The following is a 24,756-nucleotide window of genomic DNA, read 5'->3' as shown; positions in this document are numbered from 1 at the left end:
AGAGGAAAATCACCTCCCCTCCCTATTTGCAAAGACAGGGAGGCTGAGGTCTCGCAAGGAGTCCAGCCTCCTTGTACTGACTTAGTCTGATTACAATCCACGTGGGCAGTGTCCACCATCCCTGGGGCCAGCCTCCCACACCAGGTGAGCACCTCCTGCCTACAACAGGCAGAGCGGGGACAGGTTTTTTTCTCCTATTTACAGGGGGCCCAGGAGGTCTGTGCAGATGGGAACTGTATATGTCAGCCACCACTGAAGTCACTCACATCTCGAAGAAAAGGTAGTTAAGTCTTGGAGTAAGAGGCAGTGCAAACAGTAAAAGGGAAAGAGTGAGGGTTCTTTCTCCTGAAGGACAAAGCTTTCTCTATACGCGATCATCACGCTGACTGAGCACGTATTCTAACACAGTGCAGGCACCAACACCCCTTCCTTTCGTTCTGGAGCCTGGACATTCAGCACATTCGTGTGCTGCACATCTCCCTGCTGTGTTCCCTGGTCTCGATGGCATGCTGTACCGGGCGGTCTCTCAGGGAAGGGGTCTACCACAGAAAACAGGAACCCCCAACTGTGGAAACCCCCAGAACCAGCACTCCCGGGTCCTAGTGACAGCAGGAGTTTAAATGTCCAGGTCATGAGCTTTTCTGATCGCTGGAAACACTAAGCATTATAGAAAGTACAGGGCAATCCATCTCATTTCTAGAAACTCTTAAAAAACCACTTTCCTGCTTCTCTACCTTTGTATATCACAAAATAAGAACCTATATTGCAAAACTCTGTTGCCTTTCCCTATTTTCTACATACACCCACGATTACACTCAATTATACTTTTGAAAGGAAGATTTACATTTTACATACAGTCGCTATGTTCTGGTTTGGGAATGAAAGACATCCCTGCTTTTTGATTTAAGGTACCCGTGATGAGCGTTTCCCTCTGCTCGGTAGGGAAGTGAGACGTCGGGGGTCTGGGCTCCTCTAGGGATGTGGCGGACAGGTAGCCTTTCATTCTTCTTCTGAGTCTGAATCTTTTGACATCACATCTTTCCAAACTGCCTCATATACCTCTGTGTCTTCTTAACCTGAACCTCCCTGAGGTACTGACGTCTTGGTAACCGAAGGGCCTTCCTGTAACATCACTTACTGCGCTCCAATGTCATTTCCCCCTCGGAGCGGGGTAACTGATGCTCACAGTGAAGGCTCTTAGATTAGCAAGAAATGGCTTGGCTGTTCAGAACTTTTCTTTTCTTTTCTTTTTTTTTTTTACTTCCTGGGTTCTCAGCTGTCTACTTCCACTACAAGCTGGGTCCCGTCTGCTTGTCTGCTGGCACAGTGCCTTCCGGATATGAAGTGATCACAAGGTCTATTACTTAAACGGATGCGTGACTAATTGAGACCCCCTGGACAGCTGGACCTGAGGGGTATGAAGTATGCCACCATGTCCTTAAATGAGCCATTAGGAGCAAAGCCAGACCTTAAAATGGCTTGATGACCTCACCGTTCAGTGAGCTGGGTTGTTGAATCATCTCCCCAGGGGCCTTTGCAAGCAGGAAGGAGAGCTTCCCCGGTGCCCGTTCCAGGGTGACTGTGGCTTTGCTAAAGTTAGAGGCATGGGCTCCTCCCTTTCAAGTCCCTTGCAGCCCTCAGATGGGAGACTCTCTAGCAAGCCTGATAGTTTTCCACTCATCGGGCACTAGTGGGGACGGTGTAGCCGTCCCCTGCCTCAGGAGACTTACGCGGGAGTAGTCGATGCTTACTTGCCAACTTCACCGTCTCCTTCAAAGCCTTCCAAGGACTGGCTCATGTAAGCAGAGCAACAGAATGGAGATCTGAACCACAGATCAGAACCACAGATCACAGGAGACGCTACAAGGGAAGATCTTCTCAATTCTCCCCAGGAGGGTGCGACACTAGCCCCAGTCTAGGTGCCAGGAGAGAAGTTCATTCATTACTGACAAAGTAATGAGTCCTTCACGCAACACAGACTGGGAATTAGCAGGCCAGAAGTAGGTGCTACTTTGAAGATAATGTCATGTAGAACCACAGCCACAGCCAGAATTCAAGTAGCCCAAAGAGTGGAATCACAGGCTTGTAAAATTATAAAATGTTTTTATTTCAATTACATAATAACACTTAGGCTTGCCTCAAATTTTATTGAGGTTTTGGTCTTTTTTTGCATTCAATTATACCTTGTAACAGTGATATGAATTCATATAATCTCATAAAGTGTCAACAGCATTCATCATGTACAGTCCTTTGTGATTTTAATATTTTACAATCATTCTTTTTATTGAACTTTACAATTATCTTTAAAAATGCTTCCTTATATAGAAAAGATATATTTCCTTCAGGAAGAGCAAATGAAGAATTTTCCAATAAGAATATAATGAGATACAACAAATGAAAATATTTATACCAAAATACCGAAAGTGATTCACCTATTTAAAATATCCTGTTATAGTCCAATTAGCAGTTTGCACAAGAACGGTACCTTTTTGTATTTTTCTTTTCAATAACACACATATAGAAAGCGAAGTAATTTTAAAATTAAAAAAATAAATTTTAGAAATGGTCCCCCTGCACAAATGCTGCACTAGGAAGTGCAATTTCAACGTATGTCTCTTCCAGAAACAAATTAGAAAAAAAATCTTTGTATAAAATGACTTTAGTACATTATAATCAGCACAAAGTGAAGTCAAAAATCTACAAAATAAATTCAGGCATCATCAACAATGAGATCAAAAGGTATCAGACTGAGATAAAAGGCTTCTATGAGGTAAAGGGAAGGAAGATCTCCCAGTGCTTGAAGATATTTATTTCTTATCCCTAACATGATTAATTACTGTCCTAAGGTGCAAATCTTATCATAACTCATTGACCTATACGCTATTTGACCACTTATCTCCTTTTAGAACAAAATACCATATAGGTTATAACGTACACATCAAAATCAAATGTCAGAGTACATATATTTGAATGAGACACATTAAGTATCGACTATACTCACAAATCTCAGAATGCCATTTGGTCATTTCAGTTGGATGCTGATGTATTTGGTCAAGAATATCGGCCTAAGGCAAATGCTAAATAGCTTCATTTGGGTTGTAAGCAGGAATAGGACGCGTACGCTCTCGCTGGACACTGCCGGACTGCTCTCAGTTGGAACGTCTACCGATTACAGACGTGCCTTTCTTTCTGATCTGGGTGATAACTTTAATGAGGAAGAGTATACGTCTACAGGTAACAGTCTATACTCAGCGTGCTAGGCAGCTCGGCGGTTGATTGTCCTATGGTGCATCTAGATGAATGAGGAGCATTTTGGGAACCTCGCCCGGGGAGACAGCAGATGGGCCTCTGACAGCTGGACTTCCTGTGCAGTCCTTGGCCCTGCCCACTTAGGACATGGTACACTCTTCATTGCTTTTGCCCTTCTCGCTTCCGCCTCTCGGCTTGTCTCTGCCTTCTGAGTTGGAGGCTCCCAACTCTCCTGCGGATGCTACGTGATCATTTCCTACGGCCTTCCCGACTATCTGACTGGGACCCTCTGCCGTCTCATGCTGCTCTGTACTTCCTGTTTGAGGAGCATCGTCAGTGTCCTTGAAGGGACCTTCATTCTCCGGCAGGGCGCTGCTGGACGCTCCTCCATGGCCTGGTTCTGGAGCACTGCTGTGAGCGGCGCCATCTTCCTTAGCATCATCTTTCCTAACGGCTTCATCTAGCTCCTTATCGCTGGCACTCATGTCTGATGACTGGGTTGTGTCACCCCTCAAACCTAATGTGTCGCCATCAGCTGTTTTCCCCCCCTTCTTAGTGTTTACATCATTATCTTCTTGGTCAAGTTTCTCAGCCAACTCAATTTTCAGATTTTCTGGACAATCAATCTTTTCACTGCTTCCTGATATGTTTTTCTCCTTTGGACTTTCAGGTACCTCATTTTGTGTTTTTACAACTGGTTTTGTGTCACTGAGAGCTGCATGCTCTCCTTCCTTCACCTCACTTCCATCTGAGTTCTGAAACGTTAACTCTTTCTTAGCATCTTGAAGGGTTTCTACAGGTGCCGGTGATTTTTTCTTGTTTTTCTTCTTCTTGTTCTTTATCTTCTTCTGTGATGAAGCCAGTGCGTCTCCCTTTTGGTCACTCTTTTCTTCCTCAGGTTCCTTCGTAACCAGGGGCTTGCTTTTGGCATCTGGCACAGCTAGGCCTGTTGCTCCCTGAGGACTGCTTTCAGCCGCCGGGCAACAAGGAACATCCTGCACTTCTGTCTGGCCTGGTTCCTCATCCCTCAACCCCCTTTCCTCATCCTCCTTTTCATCATTCTCCTCATCTACTGCTGCCCTCTGACCTGGGAGCTCTGGGGGCTCTGCAGCTTCCTGCCTGGAGAGCTCTTTGTCTAGAGCATGCCCTGTGCTTGTGTCTAACTCTGTGTGGGCTTCTGCTGCACACTCCTCATCATGGCTCATGTTGTCATTGTTATACGTTGGAGGCCCGGAGGCTCCTGTGCCCACCTGCTCCCCAAGCCCCATTAGCCCTGCCTCTACCACACCCTCTGTGGGGCTCCCACCTTGCTCCCCAGGGTCTGCACTGTCCAGCCCTCCAACTTCAGATGTTTGCAGAGGAGCAGATTCTTGACAAGGCTTTGTGCTATCCTCTCCCAAGCTGGTTTTCAAATCTTCCTGTTTTTCCGCAGATTCTTTACTTTGTTTTTTGATATCTGAGGCATTGCAACTGTCCTGCCCACTCCCAGGACCTGGGATTTCATCAACTAATTCACTCAAACATTCGGACTGCTCAAGGGGAGCCCCAGTCCTATCATCTGGTGTGCCTGTGACCTCATTGGACTCAACCTGAGCTGTATTTTCAAGGAAGGAGGCGTTCTCTAGAATCTGGTTTTGAGCCTGCTCCTCATTCGTAGCATCTGCTAATACTCCTAGAGAGGGGGCACTGTCTTCAGAGGCTTTCTGGTCCTCGGCATTTTCACCAGGATGGAGCACCTCTGTGTCCACACACTCCTGGGCTGGGTCCTCTCTGTGCTGTTCTTGCTCAGAATTCTGCAAGATTTCTCTTTTCCCCACATTCTCCACAATTTCACTTTTCACCTCCACTTCACTGGCTCTTCCTAAAAGACCATTGAGAAAATTGAAGGGACCCCATGATGTGGTGACCACTTAACACATACTACAGCGTAAACACATGTTCTCTCTCCCACCCGACCCCATTCCTAAGGAGAGAGAGTCATCAAAGAATCACACGGAATAGAAGCCTTTGCCAGGTCTGTGCGGCAAAGCAGTCATTGCATTAGCAAACGTCTGATCAGCGAAGGCCACTGCCACCATCTCAAAGGCAAGGGCGGCTGCTGGTGCCATCTTGTGTGAATTGATTTTCAAAGGTGCAGTTAAGTTTTAACAAATAGAGCTCTGAATCAGGCAGCCAAACAATCCAAAATAATGGGTCTGAGAATGACCTAAAGTTCGTGTTCCCCATTCTTGTTTACAAATGCACATCTGGCCTACTCACACTCCTCCAGCTGTCAAACTACACTGTGCACCACACAGCCCTATAAGACCACCTCCAAGTAATTTTTAAAAGAAACATTCAATCCACCTTAGGAAACTCAGCTTCAAGGGCAATCTCAAGAAAGATACTTTTGAACTAGTTTATGTGAAGAGAAAAGAAATCCACCCCACCCCCACCATCTAATCTCTGGGTTCCTGAGAAAGCAGCCAATGCCCTAACCACTGAAGGGGCTCCACTCCCAAAGGGCTTGGAGTGGGGGGAGTTCTAGCAGGTGGCCAATGCTTAACATCAAGATGACCACTTCACTAATAATAAGTTACTCATCAATTAAAGAAGTACAAAATTTTTTTTTTTGAAGTACAAATTAAAAACACGTTATGACTTTGGAATGGATGCTTATATCTGAGATTCTCCAAATAAACCGACCCTTGGCGTATCGGATGCCATGTTGCTGAAAGTCAGAGCTTGGTAATTTTATTAACACGTGGTCTCCACGGGCGGGTGCCCTTACCCCGGGAAACTGGGGAAAACAGTAGGACTTCTAGTTAATTTTACTTCACCCTTTAAAGATGTCTATCAGTGAACATGCCTTATGATACACACTTTGCAATGATGAAACAGTACGTGTACATGTAAATTAAAAATATATGAATTGGAAAGTCCCCATAATTCTTTGCCGATAGGGATATGTGATCCAAAAATATCTGGAGACCACTTACAAACGTGATTATTTCTGGTTCTTTAAGGGTTGGTTTCACAACGGTTAGCAAAGATTTATCAAGTGTATGTTTGAACAAGAGCAATATGGTCAAATTCCTAGCTGCTCGCACAGCTAATAAAAAGGTAAGATGGAAGCCAACCAGTTTATCTTCTTTCAGCAACTTTTACTCAATCGAAAGTGCTGTGTGCCTTAAGAGGTCATCCAGGTAATGAGGTATACCTCTCTAGGAAGCAAGTCCTGAGGAGCTGGGGCCTACAGGTTTCTACATTCCCATAAATACAAAGAAATAAGATGAAAGCTTCTAATTAAAGCCACGGGCCCTGACCATATTCCAGCCTCACCGTAAAAAGCAGGAATGTAACTGGTAACGAGGGACAAGCGAGGCCTTATCTGCCGGCTGCGACTCCAGGCTGCACGCCGGATTTAGGGGGCTTATCCCAAAGCTAAGTGTTAGGACAAATATTAATTGGCAAATCTTTTCAGATGTTTGCACACTGTATAAAGCATTCTCACAATCTGGTGGACTCCCCAATTTATGGTCTTTCAGAAGCAAACACTGACATACAAAGGAGCATCACCTCTAACAAAGGGGAAGGCATAATCAGACCCTTGATGGGAAGGGCACACCTTCCACCGGGAACCACACTCGCCACCGGGGGCAGCCTGTCTGCCTCACCCCCTCCGGGGCTCCCGAGTGGTAGCTTGAGAACGGCAACCAAGAGGTCCTGTCACCAACCCCACCCTGCTGCCCACAGGTACCTCGTACCCTCAAAAAACACTTGGTGGTGTGTAGGATGGGCAACGTTGGCTTGTAAATAGGGTCACCTATCTTACTTCACTGCCTCTGCCATTCTGATCTCTTGAGAAGTCTGTAACAGAGTAAGTTAAGAAGCCATCCTTGGCACACATCTGAGGAAAACCAAACAGGACTGCCAAAACCGTCCCTTTAATTCTCGAGACAATTTTCCTTGCATTCACAGTCTTACTTGGTGGCTTTGAGAAGCAAGAGAAACGTATTCTTCAGCCATCGGTGGTGAGCACTGCACAGGGATGCACGCCAGACAACATGTGGGTGATCACACCGTGTGGCAAGGGAGCTCCCAGGAAGTGGTAGGACAAATGGCATGCTGTGTGATTGTTAATTGATCAGTGATGATTATGTCAATTCTAATAATGCACGGAAGGTGGATCGATGCGGACTGTGAGATAAAAAGACCCAAAGGGAGGGGAGTACTTACCTAGCGTCCCGTCCCCCGTCGTCTTGAGGGCATTTAACTCTTCTTTCGTTATCTTGGATGGACCTTGGTGTCCAACGTTATTTAGAGTTTCTGAAGTCTCCCCGTTGGTAGCTATGTCTGAATTTAGGACTATTCCATGTTTCTGGGAACAAAAACAGACGCACTGTAATACTGACTGGTTGGCTTAACCTCTATTTTATTGACAATAACGAAAAAGAAACTATTTTTCCCTGAAGTCAAGGGAACAGAGTCCGAGCAGTGGTAGGCACCATGCTCATAAATATCCTATCAACACACACAAATCTGGGATGTCTTCCTCCAAGGGCCACTTCCTTCTTGCACGCTCCAGTGCACGTCTTGACACGCTGGTAACAAGACATTAAAAACACGCATCCTTTTTAACTGGAGGTAGTGGTCTGCGGGCTGCTGCAGAGTAGAGCATCAAGCCCGTCCCCGTTAACGGACCTGGCTTTTAAAAATCCTGGTTGCATTCTTTAAAAACAGAGACAGAGATCAAGAAAGAGATGTGTGTGATCTGAGAGGAATTACACACAACTTACGCTAAAGGAGGAATAAAGAAGTGGCTAGAATGTTTGGTATCTTCAGAGGAAACATAATTCATGCTCACTACACAGTGAAACACTCTAAAGCCAGTTATCTTCATCTGGATGGAGGACTCACTTGCCTTCCCTGCTGCGACGGCTGTCTCCCGAGCATGGAGGCGCCCCAGCACCAGGCTCAGCCCTGGGAGGAGCAGTGACAGGAACCTGTCCCCTCTGGTTGACTGCTCTGGCCCTGCCCCTGAACATAAGCAGCTGGCACTGATATGTTTCCACTGACGATCTAGGATTTTCCAAGGCCGGACCCTCTTCTCCACACTGTCTCCTGCAATGTTGATAACCCCTCTACCCCAGAACCCCTTTTCCTTCACTCCGTGTCCAGCCAGCAGCTGAGGACCCCCTGATGTGGCACAAACAGGACATGGAAACGTCCTCAACCCACGGGGTCTCCAAGTCTAGTTGGCATGAGCCTCACCCACACCACCGTTCAGGTGAAGTCCTTAGCTTTGGGCCTTTAATATAAAGAAACACATTCTCCAACTGGAAACTCATTCTCCAGCTTTGAGTAATGTCCTGGACAATCTAATAATGAGTACGAGAAAAAAAATGTAAGCAGTATACAAAAAATTCTTGGAAATCAGAGCTGTTCCAAGCTCAGATGTGCTTGGAAACATCTAAAGGAACGGGGCAGAGCCGACTGCACCTACATTCATTGAACGTGTCTCTCCGGTGTCAGTTAACTTCAGATTTGAATTGATTAACAGAAGTAAAATCCACGACACAAAATTAATTAACACGAGTACACACACGGAATCATTCTTGAGAACTGGGATTTTTTTTTTTTTAAACTATACTTTGGCTTCATACCTTTAGTTCCTCTTTCAGCATGACTACTTCTTCTCTAAGATCGTCTCGGTCACTCCTTATGGAATCAAAGAACTCTTTCTGCCTCTCTAAAGCCTGATTGTGGGCAGAGCAAAGAGAGAGAAGATTCGCAGGGGTGAGCAGGTGACTAAAGCAGGAACGAGAAGGCTTCCGCTACACAGACCGTCGGAGTCAAGGCACCGCGTAGACTATGCTTCGAGATACAGACAAAAAGTGAGCACTGAGCATCTGGTTAATTTATGCGAGCCAAGGACTGCGGCCACCTGCTCCTGTACAGGCACGAAGGGTGGAGGGCGGTGGAGGCCACAGGGCGTGCGCAGCTTCCTAGCTCTTGACAGAATGAACAGAAGCCATGCGCTCACTCAGAGGACAGATGCGTGAGGATGAAGAAGAAATGCTTCGGAAACCCCGAGTGACAACTTCTACTAGTTCTCTACATGGATTCTCAGCGTTTGTTGTCTCAGACCAACACAAAGTGGCCCTAAAGCAAACACACAGGGCGCATGCTCACAAGTCCTAAATGAGTGTGGAAGAGGCTCTAATGAAAGGGAAAACCAGCACGGCCTCGGGAGCACGGGCGATGTGCTCCAACACAGGAGGGCATCGGAGCTGTGGGGGGATGAGGCTCCGTTCTGCGGGCCCCTTGTCATGAGGAAGCATGGTGGTTACTCTACGTGGGCTCCTTCCTTCCTATGCGTCACTCCTAAAGGAGTGTGTGTGTGCGTGTGTGTGTGCGCTCTTGCTCTTCTCATCAAGGGGGAGGGGCCTGGGTCCTCCGTGGGGACACGTCAGGGAGGGAATACATGGGCACAGCACCTGCCACCTTGCAGCTTCCTCGGAAGCCTCTAAGCAGAGCCCATGTGGGTGAGGCCCTGCACAGGGCATCCGAGAGGCCGGAGCCTCCCCATGCCCCACCTGCCCTAGGGCGCCCTCCTCACTCTTGTATCTGAGCGTGCTGCTGGCTGGACTGGTCCGTGGGCAGAAGGCCCGGTTAGCGTGGACAAGATGCCAATGGCCGTGTCGGACGTCGACTTCAAGTTTGGAGCTCACATCGGCTGGAGTGAGCTAGTGCGTTCCCTGTATTATTAGTTTTGAGTCCCACGGGGCCGCATGCATGCCCCCACAAGTTTCTGCACACCCAACACCTGGAAGCACTGCCTCTGCTAGCGGACTGGCCCTTTGGACAGGTTCACGTGGGAATCCTACCCCTATCTTCTTGTCTTTCCACTCTATTGTTTCCTGAAGATCAGAAATCTCCCTGATATAACTCGCCTGCTTCTGCTGTAGCTGTCGGATTTCCTGAAGAATAGGAACAGATAGAAAGGAAGCAGATAAAGGGTTAGGCAGGAAGACGAAGTGCGGGGGCAGCTAATCCGAGAGCTCTGAGTGCCCGTGCGCCCACCGACATGCGTGGAGGGGGTACGAGCCCCATTTCCTGCCTCGGCCTGGGTCCGTCTCTGCTCCCTGGAACCTCTTCCTTGGCCTCGCCCCCAGGTGCCAGAGGGGCAGACACAAATCCCGCCGGGGGAACATGCTCACGTACAAGCGCCAGCTCAAGTTCTGATCAGGGGAAAAGGTTAGACCCGACCCTGTATCGGTTTCCTATCACCAACGTAACAAACTACCCGCAAATTCCTGAGGCTTAAAAACAACACAAATTTATTCTCTTATAGTTTTGGAACTCAGAAGGCCAAACTGAGTCTGCTGCCCCTGAATCAAGGTGTGGGCAGGTCTGGATTGTCTCTGGAGGCTCTAGGGGAGAACCCGTGCCCTGCCCGCCACCCCCAACCTTATTTTTGGCTCCCAGAAGCCGCCACACTCCTCGGCTCATGGCCCCTTCCTCACATGGCACCAGCCTCGCTTCCCTCACATCTCCTCCTGCTGCCCCTCTTGCCTCCCTGTATGAGGACCATGTGATGATGGAGGGCTCTCCGGGTAATTGAAGGTCAACTCCCCATCACGAGGTCCCTGCCCACCATCCCTTCTGCTGTGGGGGGTGCCACCCCCCCCCCCAGTGAGGACTTAGAACTTAGAATGCCCTAGAGCATCCTCCCCACACATGGGGCCCTGAGTGCACATGCTGTTCCTCTATCTTCCAATGTTCCAGGGATCAGGACGTGGACACCCCAGGGGGCCCCTGCACTGCCCGCCACGATGCCCGACACACACGAAGCCCCCAGAGAATGAGAATCTTCATCGATGAAAACCATTTTTCTTACACAAGGCACAAGGCATTAGCCTAAACTCTTCAGTTTCGAGATAACTGTTACCTTTCACACTGACCCACCACATACTCCCGAGATGCAGAAGGGAAAGAGAACCAGGAATTCACACCCACCTCGAGCATTTCTTCCCTTTGCTTCAGGGCCTCTTTCACTTCAGCAAACTGGAACTGCAGGATGCTGTGGGCGTGCTTTTCCCTCTCAAACTCCTACAAGGCAGGAAAGAGCATGGATGCAGTGACAGAGTCACACCTGCTGTCTTGCACGCTCCTGTGACTTGCACGGGTCTGGGAACCAGCTACCTGTGACCACGGCATCACGATTCTCAAGGCCTTTGTCACAACACGAGCCCACATCTGATCTCCCGGAAACTCTCCCTGAGGACCTGATGCACCTGACAGGTGCCCCTGACTCCCGATAGGCCAGCAGTGGGACCATGCGCTTGGAGGGCCCGGAGGTGTGAAGCACCAAGGATGAACGATCCCTGATTATGAAGTTCGATTAGGGATACTCTTTAGGATAAAAAGAGGGTAAACACAGTCTACCCTGGCAAGCGGATGGCCAGCTCTGTACTCCAGGGGCCCCACTCCAGGGACAAAACAGGAAAAGGTGGGAGAGGAGAAGGCGCTTGCCGGTACACGGCTGCTCCCCTAGCCCTTCCCTCCTCTCCCCTCCCCCCCTGTGACATGACAACATGTGCTTCTGGTCTTTGGCTCAGCTCACAACCTGCACAGCTCCTGAGGATGGTTTGGTGCCCACCTGACTGTCGACAGTTTAGGACGGCAGGGGATATGCTTCCCAGGTCAGCCAGGGGTAATTCTGGAAGGGCTCTGACCTTGGCTTCTCACCCGGGCATCATCTGCTCACCCACTTTCTGAAGCCGTGGGGGTGACTGGGACCCTCCCAGCTGCAACAAGGGCCTGCTGGTCCATGTTCCCCAGCTTGGGACAACATTCTAGGATCATCCAAATTCTCTGGAATTAGATGTGGGGGTTCTTGCTCTACTTTCTGATGTCTGAGGAGGACATCCCAGGAACACTAAGAACACACTAGAGTATCCTCCCCACAGGTGGGGTCCAGAGTGCGCACACTGCTCCTCTATTTTTCACTGTGACACGAGGTCTCCTGGGAAGTTTCTCCTTTGTTTCAGAGTTTAGCTTTCATAAACTTCCTAACTAAAATTCTTCTTTAGTTTCTAATTCAATTCTATAGCCGTCAAAGAAGGAGGCCCTTGAATTGTTAATGACACACTGGTTTTAACCCTTGGGAGTTAGGGACCAGAACCAGCTAAAAAAAAAAAAAAAAAAAAAGATAGTGACATTCACAAATTAAATTTTCTGTTTACCTCAGCAACTCTGAAACATTGGACAATATCCTAGGGTTTGATAGACCAACTAATTCCGAAAACTATGAAAAGCAAGTATTCCTTGCTTTATATCCCACAAAGACATCTAAGTAGTCTTTTGTCACCGATTTCAACATAGGCTCAGACTTCTCACTGCTATCATAAATTAAGTTAGCTTAATGGAGATCTGTAATTCTTAAATGGAATAAGATAAATGAATATATTTGCAACTATTTCTCCATGGTGTTAAGAGATAACAAAACACAAATCCAGAAATGTATACTAATAGGAAAGTCACCTTTTTTTTTTTTTTAAAGATCTTATTATCATGTCATTTCTATGCCTATGGGGGATCAAATTTATAACTCTGGGATCAAGAGGTGCACGCTCTACTGACTGAGCCAGCCAGGTGCCCCAACAGGAAAATCCTGAAGTACCCAATTATGTCCATCTAAACATGCTGGTTCTCTGTAGGCCTGTTTTTTCATGGTTATGACTTTATCACACATGCAAAACACAGTGTTCTCCCAGTAAATTGTTTCTCATTTACAGAGTGGAATTGTGCATATTAATGTTGCAAATCCCTCAGCAAAGAGCATGGCATTCTTACAGATATGTTTGGGCTTCCTGAACAAATGGAGAACTGTCATTTTTCCAAAAAATAAAAAAAATGATCATACACACACACACACACACACATGCACACATGTGCACATGCCCCACAGATGCGCCGTATACCACATGCACACTCTCTACCGCTCTCTCTCAGACTGAAGCTTACTTTGCTTTTGTCTTCGTACTGCCGCCTGGACTCAGCCAGCTGCTCTTCGAGCTCTAGCAACATATCCTTTAGGGTATCAACCTGGTACATGAAATTCGTCTTTTCATTGTCTAGCTGAGCATTAGAAACCATAGCCTTCTTATACTTCTCTTCAACTTCTGCCAGCGAGTCCTGCAGAAACCGTGTCATGTTTTTGAAATTGTAGAAGAGAACAAAAACAAAGATTAGTTTAGTAGTCTTTAAAAAAAAAAAAAAAAAAACCACCTAGCCCTAATCTTAATTTCTTAGAGCAAATAGAATGGATCAGGATAAGAAACACACGCTAACTTCAAATGCACAGAAACTCCCCCTTTTCAGTCGGGTCACATCGGGGTATTAAGCACTCAGAACATTAGTTATCGACTCAGAAATTTAGCTCTTAATTGCATCCGGGAGGAGGACGGCTTCCACGGCCATTGACAGGGGAGGCTCGCAATGAGCAGGCTCTGGGCGCGGGTAGCAGTAGCCTGACCGCATGACTCCGTGGTGCCCGCTGGGCCGTTCAACAGGTTTCTGAAGCAGTCACTCAAGAAATGTGACCAGGACCCAGAAAAGAGCCAGTGTGTCACCTTAACAAACACCTGCCACTTGCTGCTGGCTACCCCGTCGGGGCTTGTGAACCAGGAAAGGATAAGGTGAAGTTTTAAGTTTCGGCCTCTAGGACAACTAAACAAGCTATTCAGGTCTCAGTGGGTCAGCCCCGGAAGGACAAAGGGCATTCCTTTGAAGGGACAGCCCAGGGAAAGAGGTCTGCAACAGAAACACAGCCCTCCTGCGGACACCCTCGTTGGCCAGGCAATGGAGGAGGGCAGCATTTCTGTCCCCACACAGAGATCAGGGGAAGGTGACCCCAGAATGGGGAGGGCGAGTCCCTGGGTGCGAACCACCGAAGCTAAAGGTGGGCACTGCGTGGTCAGGTGTGTCCGGTCCCATGAGGAGGCCTCACGGACCGGTGCTGCTCTCGCCTGCATGTGTGAACCAGGGCAACGATTTCAGGTGGGACCAGCAGTTCCTAGGCTGGCTCAGTGACTTCCTTCTCCCATGCATGAAAGTCAATCATGATTTCCCCCTCTTTTCAGGGAGAGGCGACAAACATGCCAGTGATTTATTTAGTAGTAATGTTTTTTAAAGATTTTATTTATTTATGAGAGACACACAGACAGGCAGAGGGAGAAGCAGGCTCCCTGCAGGGGGCCCGATGCGGGACCCAAGGATCACACCCCAAGCCAAAGGCAGAGACACTCAACCGCTGAGCCACCGAGGCATCCCTTATTAGTCATTTAAAAACCAACATGGCCTTTCTCCGGTGCCCCTGTGACAAAAACAACTCAGATTCTTCTGGGGGTACTTTTTGGGGAGCTGAAAAGGGAGTAACAGGCTTGCCATCTACTCCTAGATCCACAGAGAACACAGTCCTCAACTACCCGCCTCCCCACCCAAGAACATGGCAACTACATTTCCTGGCTGGCACGATACAGGGACTCTACATTCCAAAAGGAGCGTGTATTTGCTCAAATAAATCCAGGATGGTGCACACTCAGAGGCAGCTTCAATCAGTGAAATCTTACGGCATGCAAGTATTCTGGATGTTTCAGAAGCCCAGCGACACGGACTGCCTTATGGGCAGACATCATATTCTTGGGGAAGCAAATCAAGTGAAGCCTTGTTTGTATGGAGCTACTATGGACAGTGAAGAAAATCCCAAAACCCTACGGTACAGTTGTGTGGGAAGTGAGAAAAAACTGGGTGTGAGCCGGGAGAGGAGAATGAGTCCAAAACATGCATCAGCAAGTACGTTAGTAACTGTTTCTACTGAGGGTTACGGGGCTCAGGAGTGGACGTGGAAGCTGCTTATGGGAGAACACTCAGGGCACAAGCCCTCGCCCGTGTTCCTGACACCCGGAGATCTGCAGTCTGGAGGCTTCTGAGAGCGAGCGTGCAGTCTGGGCGACTTCTTTAGGGTTTTCTAAAGTTAAGTTGGGTTAGTACCATAAGCCCACACTTGCATAAGCTGGTACCTTCATCTCTTTCAACCCCTGCATATATTTGCCTTCTACGTCCTGAATCTGGTCCTTCAACTCACTCAGTTCCTAGGAATTGGCAAAAGAAGGAGATGATAATGGGAAAAAAGTGAGACCGACCACCAAGAAAGAGAAGCCGTCCTCTAAATCTTTTCTACCTCTGTGTCGTTTCCCCCATTTGGGCAGTGATTTTCTTTTTTTGTTTGTTTGTTTTCCTTAAGTGTTGAAGGAAAATACAATACATTTCAAAATTATGGAGATTAAAATTGAGATCTTGCTCATTGGACACCTTCATAAAATTCAGCTCTGTGTCATTATATTTCTGCACAATTTTAGACAACAGGCCGAAGAGCTTCTGAAAATGAAATGAGTTATTTTATTCATATTTAAGAGTTCACTCAAGCTCTTTGGGTGCCTGCCTTGTGCTAGACACAGTGACATACTAACGATGGGCCTCGGCAAAGCTCTGTCCTGAGCTGATGACGGAGCTCCGAGTCTCCGCCCTGCCCTCTTGGTGCCCACTGTCTGGTCTGAGCTAGCCTCAGTACATGCTCGCTGAGCCGATGAACGGTGCTCTCGAGCAGAGATGAATTATGATTCCAGCAATCTCTACTCGGACGTAGCAAAGGAAATGAACAAAAAGAGCTGCTGGAGAGCAAGGGAGGACGTTTTGGGAAGAGCAGTCCGCTGAAATCGTTCTTACAAAGCACAGGACTCTGAAGGCATTTTCAGGGAGCCCAGCCCAAGCCGTGGCTGATGCTACATCCCTTCTCTGACCTCCCTGGCAGACGGTCATCCAGCTTTCAGACACCACGGGCAGCTGGGTTTTAACTATTAGAAAATTCTTCCATCAATGAAACCAAGTCCGATCTTTAGGTTTCCTCCTCGGGCCTTGGCTCTGGTCTCCAGAGGATGGAAGAGCCCATCCCCTGAGGCCCTAGGTAGTTTAACAAACTGTACTGCCTTTCTCTCTCACACACTCGGCGTGGCCACCCATGGACAGTGAGGACGTAGCAGAGACTAACGCTTACGTTCCAGTGGGAGAAGAAAAAAATCCCACAACGATGATCTATTGAAGGCATATGTGTGTGCTACAAATAGAAAGAAGGGGCATGTGCTAGGCAGAGGGGGACCCTCAAAGAGCAAGGCAGTGTGATTGGGAGCAGCAAGAAATGAGCAGCGAGTCCCACACGTTCCAAACAACTGAAGGCCATGTGTCTGTGCATGTCAGGTATACAGAAGTGGCCGAGCACCTGCTGGGCAGCAGGGCGAGGGCCCTCACCTCAGCAAGCTGTGCCCGGACAGCCGAGGGGGCACAGAGGGCACCTGGTGTGCCCGGCCGCGGTGGGGCGAGCAGGTGCGCCTCCTGTGGGAGACCCTAACCGACCTGCATCTCGGTGTGACTAGAACATGTGTTTACGGGACACAGGGGACCCACAAGAAAGATCCAGAACTTTACAAATTTATACTCGAAGCCTGATTTTCATAGGAGGCTACTCTAGGTCGTAAGTAGGTTGGCAGCCTTACCTTGATTTCCCTGATGGATGCCTCTGTGTCCACAGAGATGGAGGTGTCCCCGCTTCCCCTCCGAGAGGACGTCCCGCCCAGGGAGGCCAGGGTGGCTGCGGACAGGCCGGGCAGGCTCCGAGACCCCTAGAACGCCACAAACACTGAATGTGATTTTAGACAACACTCACTTGTATGTTGGCTATACAGGTACCTTTACTTGAATCCTGTTTTCGAATGGGAAAGTCTCGAGCAGCTTATGCAAAGCCGTAAGGAAGGCTCATCTGCCTGGGACCTATCTGGGTGAAGCCGCTGCTCCCTGCGTGGGCCACGGTGAACGCCGCTGCTCTCCAGCAGGAGCCAACACACACCCTGGAAAGGCCTCCCGGGGACCCAGAAGGACGAGGTGCCGGCAGCTGGGCCACACGCAAACCTGCTCACTCCCGGGGGAGCATCTTTATTAAAGATCAACCATCGTATTTCCTCATCAGCTGCATCCATACGCTTTGGGCCCCCTGTGGATCATCGACAACACGAAGGCTTCCAGAAACTCCTTACCTTCTCGGTGAAATCCTTTTCTGGTCTCTCTTCAACCTGTAGAGGAAAATGGACACATGCTAAATACGTGAGAGCATCAGATGGGTAACACGGGCTCAGAGGTAAGACGGTAACACGACATTAGCTTCCTTTGTAGTTTAAGAACTACTGTGCCAACGAGACCCGCCGACAGGCTCCTGCCAGGCACGGCGGGGCTCGCGGGCGGCTTGGTGTGTCGGCCTCAGCTCCCGGGGTGGCTCTTCAACGTTCCTCATATCTGGACGGCATGCACACGGGCCGCAGGAGGGCTCCCGATCCCGATCGGGGACTTGATAATGAACTGAACCGGAACCCGTTTCCTTCACAGCTTCCCACAGCTGTGTGTGTTGGTCTCGATGTGGGGGAGGACGACAAGCTCCAGGTGTGTTCACTCCCCAACATTACTATGGTTACAGCCCGAGAGCAGGACCAGGCCTCTTGCTACCTGGGTTGCCAGCAACAAAAAGCAGCGGAGCCAATTGCAACGCTTCCTACTTCTCATGAGGAATGGAGCCATGGGTTGACCATCTTGGGATTGAAGACTCTGGTTTAACCATCTTGGGATTGATGCCCAGACGTGGGGAGCTGGCAGGGGGTGAAAAGTGAGACCCCCCCCTTCGCCCCGAATCCAGCTTTCCACGTTTCCTGTTTGCACATGTCTCTGAAGCAACTCTGTCCTTGGCTTCAGGACCACAAATCACTAAAACACGATGATCTATTGAAGGCACACTGTGCGTGCTACAAACAGAAGGGAGGGGCACGTTCTAGGCAGAGGGGGGGCCCTCAAAGGGCAAGGTAGCGTTGTAATCTGGTATGTAATCCAGTGTCCAACACATTCCAAGAACAATGGTTGCTCAGGCCGGAGTCTCAGTGGGACCCACAGCAGCCTATGGAGCCCTGACATCGCCCCCAGGGGACACCCTGAGCCTCGAAGGTGTCTGGGGGGTCCACAGGCTGAGGCTGGCACTGGTGCTACTTCTTTCTTTTCTGAACATCAGCAGAGCAAGGCCAACTTTCTCTTTTATCTGCACACTAAGAGCTCCTTCCCGTAAGCCCATCGGGAAGGTCACAGAAGGTGAGAAAAAACACCGTGTTCGCTCTGTGATTTGGAAAACATCAAATAAGAAAAAAAAAAAAACCCAATGCCATAGCTAGCTCTTCAGTGTTCAAAAAAAGTTTAAAAACAGTCTCAAAAAAGCCTTTGCCCAGAAATACATTCCAGAATGTGGAAACTTAGGATGTGTTTTTAGGTAGAGATCGTGTAGGGAAAAGCTTAAGCTCTTGATGAGGGTTCTAGACAATCTCTGCTTAGCCGCTGTTTCCAATCTCTCGGGGACATACGAGGCTAAGTCTGCCTCTGAACGACAGAGGACACCCGTTTCTGAAATCCTAAGGACGAGGAGCCCAGGGAAAGGAGCTGGTGCAGTCCCCCGGGCTGCCACTAGCCGGCAGCCTGCGTGGAGCTTAGTGGGCGACCGCGCTGCACCTGCTCATAAAGGGCCCCTCACCTTCCCCTGAGCAGAGCAATCCAGGCCAGGTGTTCTAGTTTCGCCATAATGCACAGCGTTTGACCGCTGGAAAGTATATATATAAAAGAAACAAAATCGAAAACCACTTTGAATCCATCCTCGGGGCTGCATGCCATGGTGCAGACACGGAGCAGAGCGAGACCCAAGGGGAGGCCGTGGGGTGCACCTGCTGTTGCCCACGCCGGCAGGGGCCTGGGACGAGCCACGGCGTCCCCGCTCATGCCAGGACTACAGGGCCGCACGCCCCGCGGGCCTTCACTTTGTTCTTGCCCTGGACTGAGCAACCCTAAACCTTTCAGGTCGGCGAGAAAACGTCCCAGTAACAGATTTGTGAAACAGGTGTGTACCCGCATTTCATAGTCACAGCTGAGCAAAGCTTTTAAAATCACAACACATAGACAGCTTTTAAAACTGGCTAGAGACAGTCACTTCTAAAATATTTCTGTTGGATTTTAAATGATGGCAACTCTTCCTTTCAAAAACAGGTGATCAAGGTAGCGCACCGGGATTTTATTAATCCCAACCTTCCGACTTCGTGCCTCTACGAGCATGCTACCAAGGCTCACTTAAATGTAACGTCTGCTGGGGCCAAAAGGTCCAGGCCTCCCCTGTCACCAGCTGGCCTGCCCCCCCTGCTTAGAGACATAACTGGACATGTGGGCTTGGCCAGGCCCTACGAGAGGGGCCGGGCACAAAAGAACCCTTCCCCAGGATGTCGCCAGCCCCCAGCCGGGCAACCCCAGACCCCAGACGGGAAACGGGGCCAGAGGAGCCATGTCGACGCACGGTCCCTCTCAACAAACAGGCAATAGTGACCACGGCTCAGAAAACACCCCCTTTAAGGGAAATTTCCCTTCAAATATGAATAGTGCTAGAAGTCTTCCATTAGCGTGGAAATTTTGGGTTTTAATTCAGTAACACTGACGTTCTCCCGAGTGACTTGTCCTTGAACTCGTGGATTCGTAACGCATGACCTGCCTTTCCACTTGCTGCCCTTGCCTCTTCATACAAACATAAAACATGAGTCACTGAAGTCTTTTGTTTTTCTAGCTCAAACCGGCCGGAGGTTCCAGTTCATCACTCATGCTTTCTCTAAATACACACAGGGAACATGAATCTGGCCTCCACTCAGGACACCTCTGATGGCTGTTTCAGAAACACGGCAGCCTCTCTGGATTCCTGGCTGGATCCTGGGGCCCGGACGATGCAGATGTGTGGGCTTCACCAGGCGAGGCCCTCTGCGTGGGTGGCTTCAGGCCAGAACCAGCGAACCACCCGATTGCAACTCTCAAAGCTCCCCGCATCTCTCCCCAGGGGTTTTCTAGCAACTCTCAAAGCTCCCCGCATCTCTCCCCAGGGGTTTTCTACCACATGCGCGCCCACTTGCTGCCTGCCTGTCTTCCTGTCTTCTCCGGCCTAGGCATCCTGAGGGCCGCAGCAGGTCGGTGTGCTCACCACTAGCCCTGGGCCCAGCACATTCCAGGTACCCGATGAACACTGGCTGAACGCGAGGGCCACAGCTTCCTCGAGGGGAAGCCCCCAGACTTTCTGGACAAGAACATCCAGCTTATCTACAGAATGGGAAAAATGTGAATGAGGTCAGACAGGTGGGCCCGGAGATGGGGCGGCATCCGCTCTGCCTCCCCGCAATGCCGAGAGGACCAAGGGGCAGGGGGGAGGGTCTTCGGAGGCTGAGGCAGCTTTCTTTTCTTCCAGGAGAACAAGCTACCACTCCCTCCTTTCTGGTGACTTTTGCTCTTCGGAGGGCCCCTCCTCCACGTCCGGGGGCACCAGCCTTTCTTCCACACCCAGCCTCCCTGGGCTGTCTCTGGCCCCAGTCCTATTTCCTTCCCAGAGAGGCCCTGTCCCCTGCCCTCCCTCACACTCCCCTGGATTCGCATTCCTGATGATTCACCAGGCCGCGGATCACTCCCCAGGAGCCACAGGACTTGTAAGGGCAGGAGACGGCAAGTTGCCAGTCCCCGGTTCTGTTGGTGCCTGGATGGGGCGGAAGGATGGCCCGTCCCACAGCCTGCGAGATGCTGACCTTCGCTCGCGAAGTGTGCCAGCCGTACGGCAGCCGGGGGACCTTTGTCAATGAGCAGTTGTCTCGGGGAAGAGAAAAGATGGTTTGTGTGTTCGCGATGAGCTGCAACATTGGCTCAGCCCCAAATGCCCACCTTCCCACCTTCCATTCAGAGCTCGGTGAAGCCAGATGCGGGCACAGTTAGGTTTCCTGGGCTGGAAATGCAGAGAATGAAGACGAGGAAGAGCTTTGGAATCCGAGGGCCCTGCAGCCCCTGTGCCCGCCGCTTCCTCCCCTGGACGCGGCCTGGAGAAGCTCCCAAGGATGGGGGACTCGGGAGTCGGGGCGCAGCTGGGGCCAGGCCTCCCCCAGCCGCCCACCGTCGGTCGGCAGGTCCCAGGGGCACGAGCCTAACGCCACCTCTTGTTGCGGTCACCCACGGAACCCGTTATATGTGGGTGAACTTTTCACAAATGGAGAAAGCATACGACATGGAAATCTGTGTCTGATCCCGACCACTTCTGTCGCAGTGGCTAGAAGTCCTCTTATCCTGAGACTTCATCATGATGCCCGAAGAAACCCAAAGCAGTTCAAGAAGCGGTTCAAGGTGGCGTTTCCAGCTCCGTGCTTCCCGGGAGCTGCGCCGAGGGGCCCTGCGGTCCTCCGGTCAGGCCACGCCACCTTCTGCCAACCGCAAATCCTCGTACTACTTTCCAAAAGGTGAGTGAGCGCGAGGGGGTGTCACGCCTAAGGAGGAGTCCCCGTTACGTTTACCGTGGAAAGTTCTAAGGCTCCCCATGGGTGAGTGCGTATATACTGTGCTACCACGGGGCACGAAGCACGCCACAAAACGCAACTCGCCCGACTTAAAATCTGACCTTACACTGAACAATGAACATCTTCCTGTTACTGCTGGGTTGGTCGTCGGTGGAGCCCTCCTCCCCCACCAGGAAAATACCAGCACAAGCCCGGGGATGAATGGCTCTGGCCTCGGCCTTGGAGTCAGGGACAACAGAGCAGGGGCAGGAGGCCCGACTCAGCGATAGGGGCTCAGCTGCCAGGGATCCTTTATTTGCTTTCCCCAGAAGCAACCAGTATATGCATTTGCATGCAAGGTCAAGGCTTGAAAAGACTGTATCTAATTTAAAAAAACAAGCAAATTACCAGCAACCAACAGGTGCCTCTGTGCAAGCAGAAGAGCTCAGCTCGATGGCCTCTTCTTCTATTGCCAGGAACCCTCCCTAGATTAGAGGCATCAACACGTCTACCCGTGGTGCTGTGTCACTAAGTCGAGGACCACGCCACGCTTCTCTGTAACTGAGGAGCAGGGCAAGAGACCCACTTTGCTCATTTTGCTTCCGGGCAGCCGGGGTGTATCAGGGAGGGCACCACTGGCCTGTGATGTGGCGGGCATGCCCAGCACACAGCCCCAGCTCCTGCCCACTGGACGTCATGCCACCCGCCCAACCACAGATGCGCCCCAGGCAACCGCCCTGCACACCCTCATCACTGGAAGAATGTACGGTAGCCTCACACAGAGCAGCAGACTCAAAGACGCCGAAATCCCAATGGCCCTGGGAAATATGCGCAGCAAGGACAAGGAAAGGCTGGGACCCAGCTGGTGAGGGACGAGAGCCAGAGGGATGGTGGGGGCGGGGCAGAACCTGGGACCCCGGGGCCCTTCTAGCTGGTCCAATGACAGGTGACATGACAAACAAAACATCAGAGCCAGTCGTTCCAACTTTTAAATCATAACCCGTGTCCCCACCCATGCACCTGGTGACATCTGCACCCCCTATATCCATGCACCTGGCTATATCCTGCTCCCTCATCCATGCACCTGGCTACATCTGCATGCCCTACATCCATGCACCTGGCTACATCCCTGCTCCCCCATATCCATACACCTGGCTACATCCCGCCCCCTCATATCCATGCACCTGGCTACATCTCGCCCCCTCATCCAGCACCTGGCTACATCCCGCCCCCCATATCCATGCACCTGGCTACATCCCGCCCCCCACTGGACCAAGTGTCCCTCCTCCTCCAGGTCGGACTCTCAGCCCCAAACACTGCTAACTTCTTATACTGATCCTTTAGAAATGTTGCCCTCAGGGATAATAATATGCTACATTTGGCAGCACCTTCCCCCACCGTGGCGCTTCTTAGACCTGAAATAAATCACGGAAAGCCCTCCCGCTTCATCGGCGTCTAGGAGGCCTTCGGAGGCCGAGGGCTGGTTTCAGAGGACAGGGGAGGGGGAAGGACAGAGCTCCCCCGAGAGCGGGAGCGGGAGCAGGTGCGGGAGCAGGAGCAGGTGCAGGAGCGGGAGCGGGAGCAGGTGCGGGAGCGGGAGCAGGTGCGGGAGCGGGAGGCATACTCACCACCGGGCTGGCCCGCGCCGAGCTGGCTCTGGACGAGGCTCGGGAGCTGGAGTTGAGGTGGCCGCCGTGCTCCGAGGGCTGCCCACGCAGCCCGCCGCCGGGACGCAGACAGAAACAAAGGGACAGGGTCAGCGGAGGCAGGGCGGGCCCGGGGGCGCCGGCAGCGCCCCGCGGGCCGTGCAGGTCAGCCGCGTGCGAGGCAGAAAGGACAGGGCTGAGCGCGGGCGGGGCGGCGGGCTCGCCTGGGAAAGGAGGGCTGAGCCTGTCACAGCTTCAAGCACATGCCCGCTAAGGACAGAGAGAAATTAGTCATAATATCAAAAGAACAGAGAATTCCTGGTCAGTGAGGAGAAAGTAACACAAAGCGTCCGTTCAGCTCGGAGCGGAGCCCGCCTGGCGGAGGCGCGGAGGGGCCACGCCGTCCGGGTGCGCACGACAGCGACGGGGAGCGACAGGAGCCGCCCCCGCCAGCGCAGAGTGGGTGCTCGGCTGTCTAGCAGCGGGACACAAGGCCTGGTCGCTTGGGGTTACTACAAAGCCGGGCACGGCTTCCGGAAAGCGCCAGATTCCCCGGTCTGCTTGCCTGCCTGGTCCGTCCGTCCCTCCGTGTGCCTGGACGTGCTCTGCCAGCAGAGGAAAACACCGCTAACTGACCTGGAAGCTACGCCCTCTGGAGTAGCCCTTGTGTTCACGTCTGTTCCAGTCTGAGATACTTTCTCGTGTGTTTTTGTTTTCAGTCTTACTTTCCTCTTGAGCCAGGTGGGGGAGGAGGGGAGGCAGGATTCAAACCGATTGAGGGCCACAGGCACCCCGTGGACTGTGGGGTGGCCTGCGGGGGATCGTCCCCGAGGCCTGCCCAGCCCGGCAGCAAGCCCCTCCACCCAGCAGCCCCCAGCCCCAGTGCCGTGCACCCTGCCAGGCAGGCACCAGCTGCTCTCCCCGCCGCCCGCGCCTCGCCGCACCCGCAGGCCTTCTCTCTATTGCAAATCATAGCAGGCACCGGACTTCAGAGGGGCTGCTCCTGACTCTCATCTTACATTTCACCTTTTAGTTTGCACATTTTTCCACCAGAATGCAATCCCCTGAGGGCAGGGTCCGTGTCTAGTCCCTGCTGAATCCGCGGGGGCCACACGAGGCCCCGCACAGAGCCTGTGCTCAGGAAATACTTGTTGAATGAACAGTTTCGACTCTAGACCATAAATAAGCCAGACCCACCCTACCTACCTACTCATTATCCTTCTCATTCCTTCCCGGGAGTAAGATTAACCTCATAGTTACACTTACATGCAACACCTTGTTTCAGATGCACAGATGAATACAGCTGTACACACACCATATGCAGGAGTTCTCTGCGCATTTGGCACAGACAAGAACTGTACCGCTCTTGCTACTCTGATATTTCGCTTTATTATTCA

General features: G+C 50.9%; 1 protein-coding gene across 38 annotated transcripts in view; it reads right to left on the bottom strand.

Moving 5' to 3' along the window:
• Window positions 1-24,756, bottom strand: part of LRRFIP1 (LRR binding FLII interacting protein 1) — a 139,211-nt gene that overhangs the window by 8,895 nt on the left and 105,560 nt on the right. For 15 of the 38 annotated variants that reach the window (XM_038574297.1, XM_038574299.1, XM_038574301.1 and 12 more), the window contains 10 exons: window positions 23,342-23,419; window positions 17,385-17,420; window positions 16,848-16,973; window positions 15,318-15,389; window positions 13,261-13,431; window positions 11,251-11,343; window positions 10,119-10,211; window positions 8,895-8,987; window positions 7,468-7,609; window positions 2,087-5,110 (listed from right to left, as the gene is read on the bottom strand). In XM_038574297.1, coding sequence (XP_038430225.1) covers window positions 3,390-5,110; window positions 7,468-7,609; window positions 8,895-8,987; window positions 10,119-10,211; window positions 11,251-11,343; window positions 13,261-13,431; window positions 15,318-15,389; window positions 16,848-16,973; window positions 17,385-17,420; window positions 23,342-23,419 — 2,625 coding nt within the window. In that variant the 3' untranslated portion in view covers window positions 2,087-3,389. Of the gene's footprint in view, window positions 1-2,086; window positions 5,111-7,467; window positions 7,610-8,894; window positions 8,988-10,118; window positions 10,212-11,250; window positions 11,344-13,260; window positions 13,432-15,317; window positions 15,390-16,847; window positions 16,974-17,384; window positions 17,421-23,341; window positions 23,420-24,756 lie in introns of those variants that run through there. The other 23 variants (XM_038574311.1, XM_038574313.1, XM_038574315.1 and 20 more) reach the window with 9 other exon arrangements.

Source organism: Canis lupus, chromosome 25 (genome assembly GCF_011100685.1).
Source record: "Canis lupus familiaris isolate Mischka breed German Shepherd chromosome 25, alternate assembly UU_Cfam_GSD_1.0, whole genome shotgun sequence".
Lineage (NCBI taxonomy): Eukaryota > Metazoa > Chordata > Mammalia > Carnivora > Canidae > Canis > Canis lupus.
This window is presented reverse-complemented; position numbering and strand designations above follow the sequence as displayed.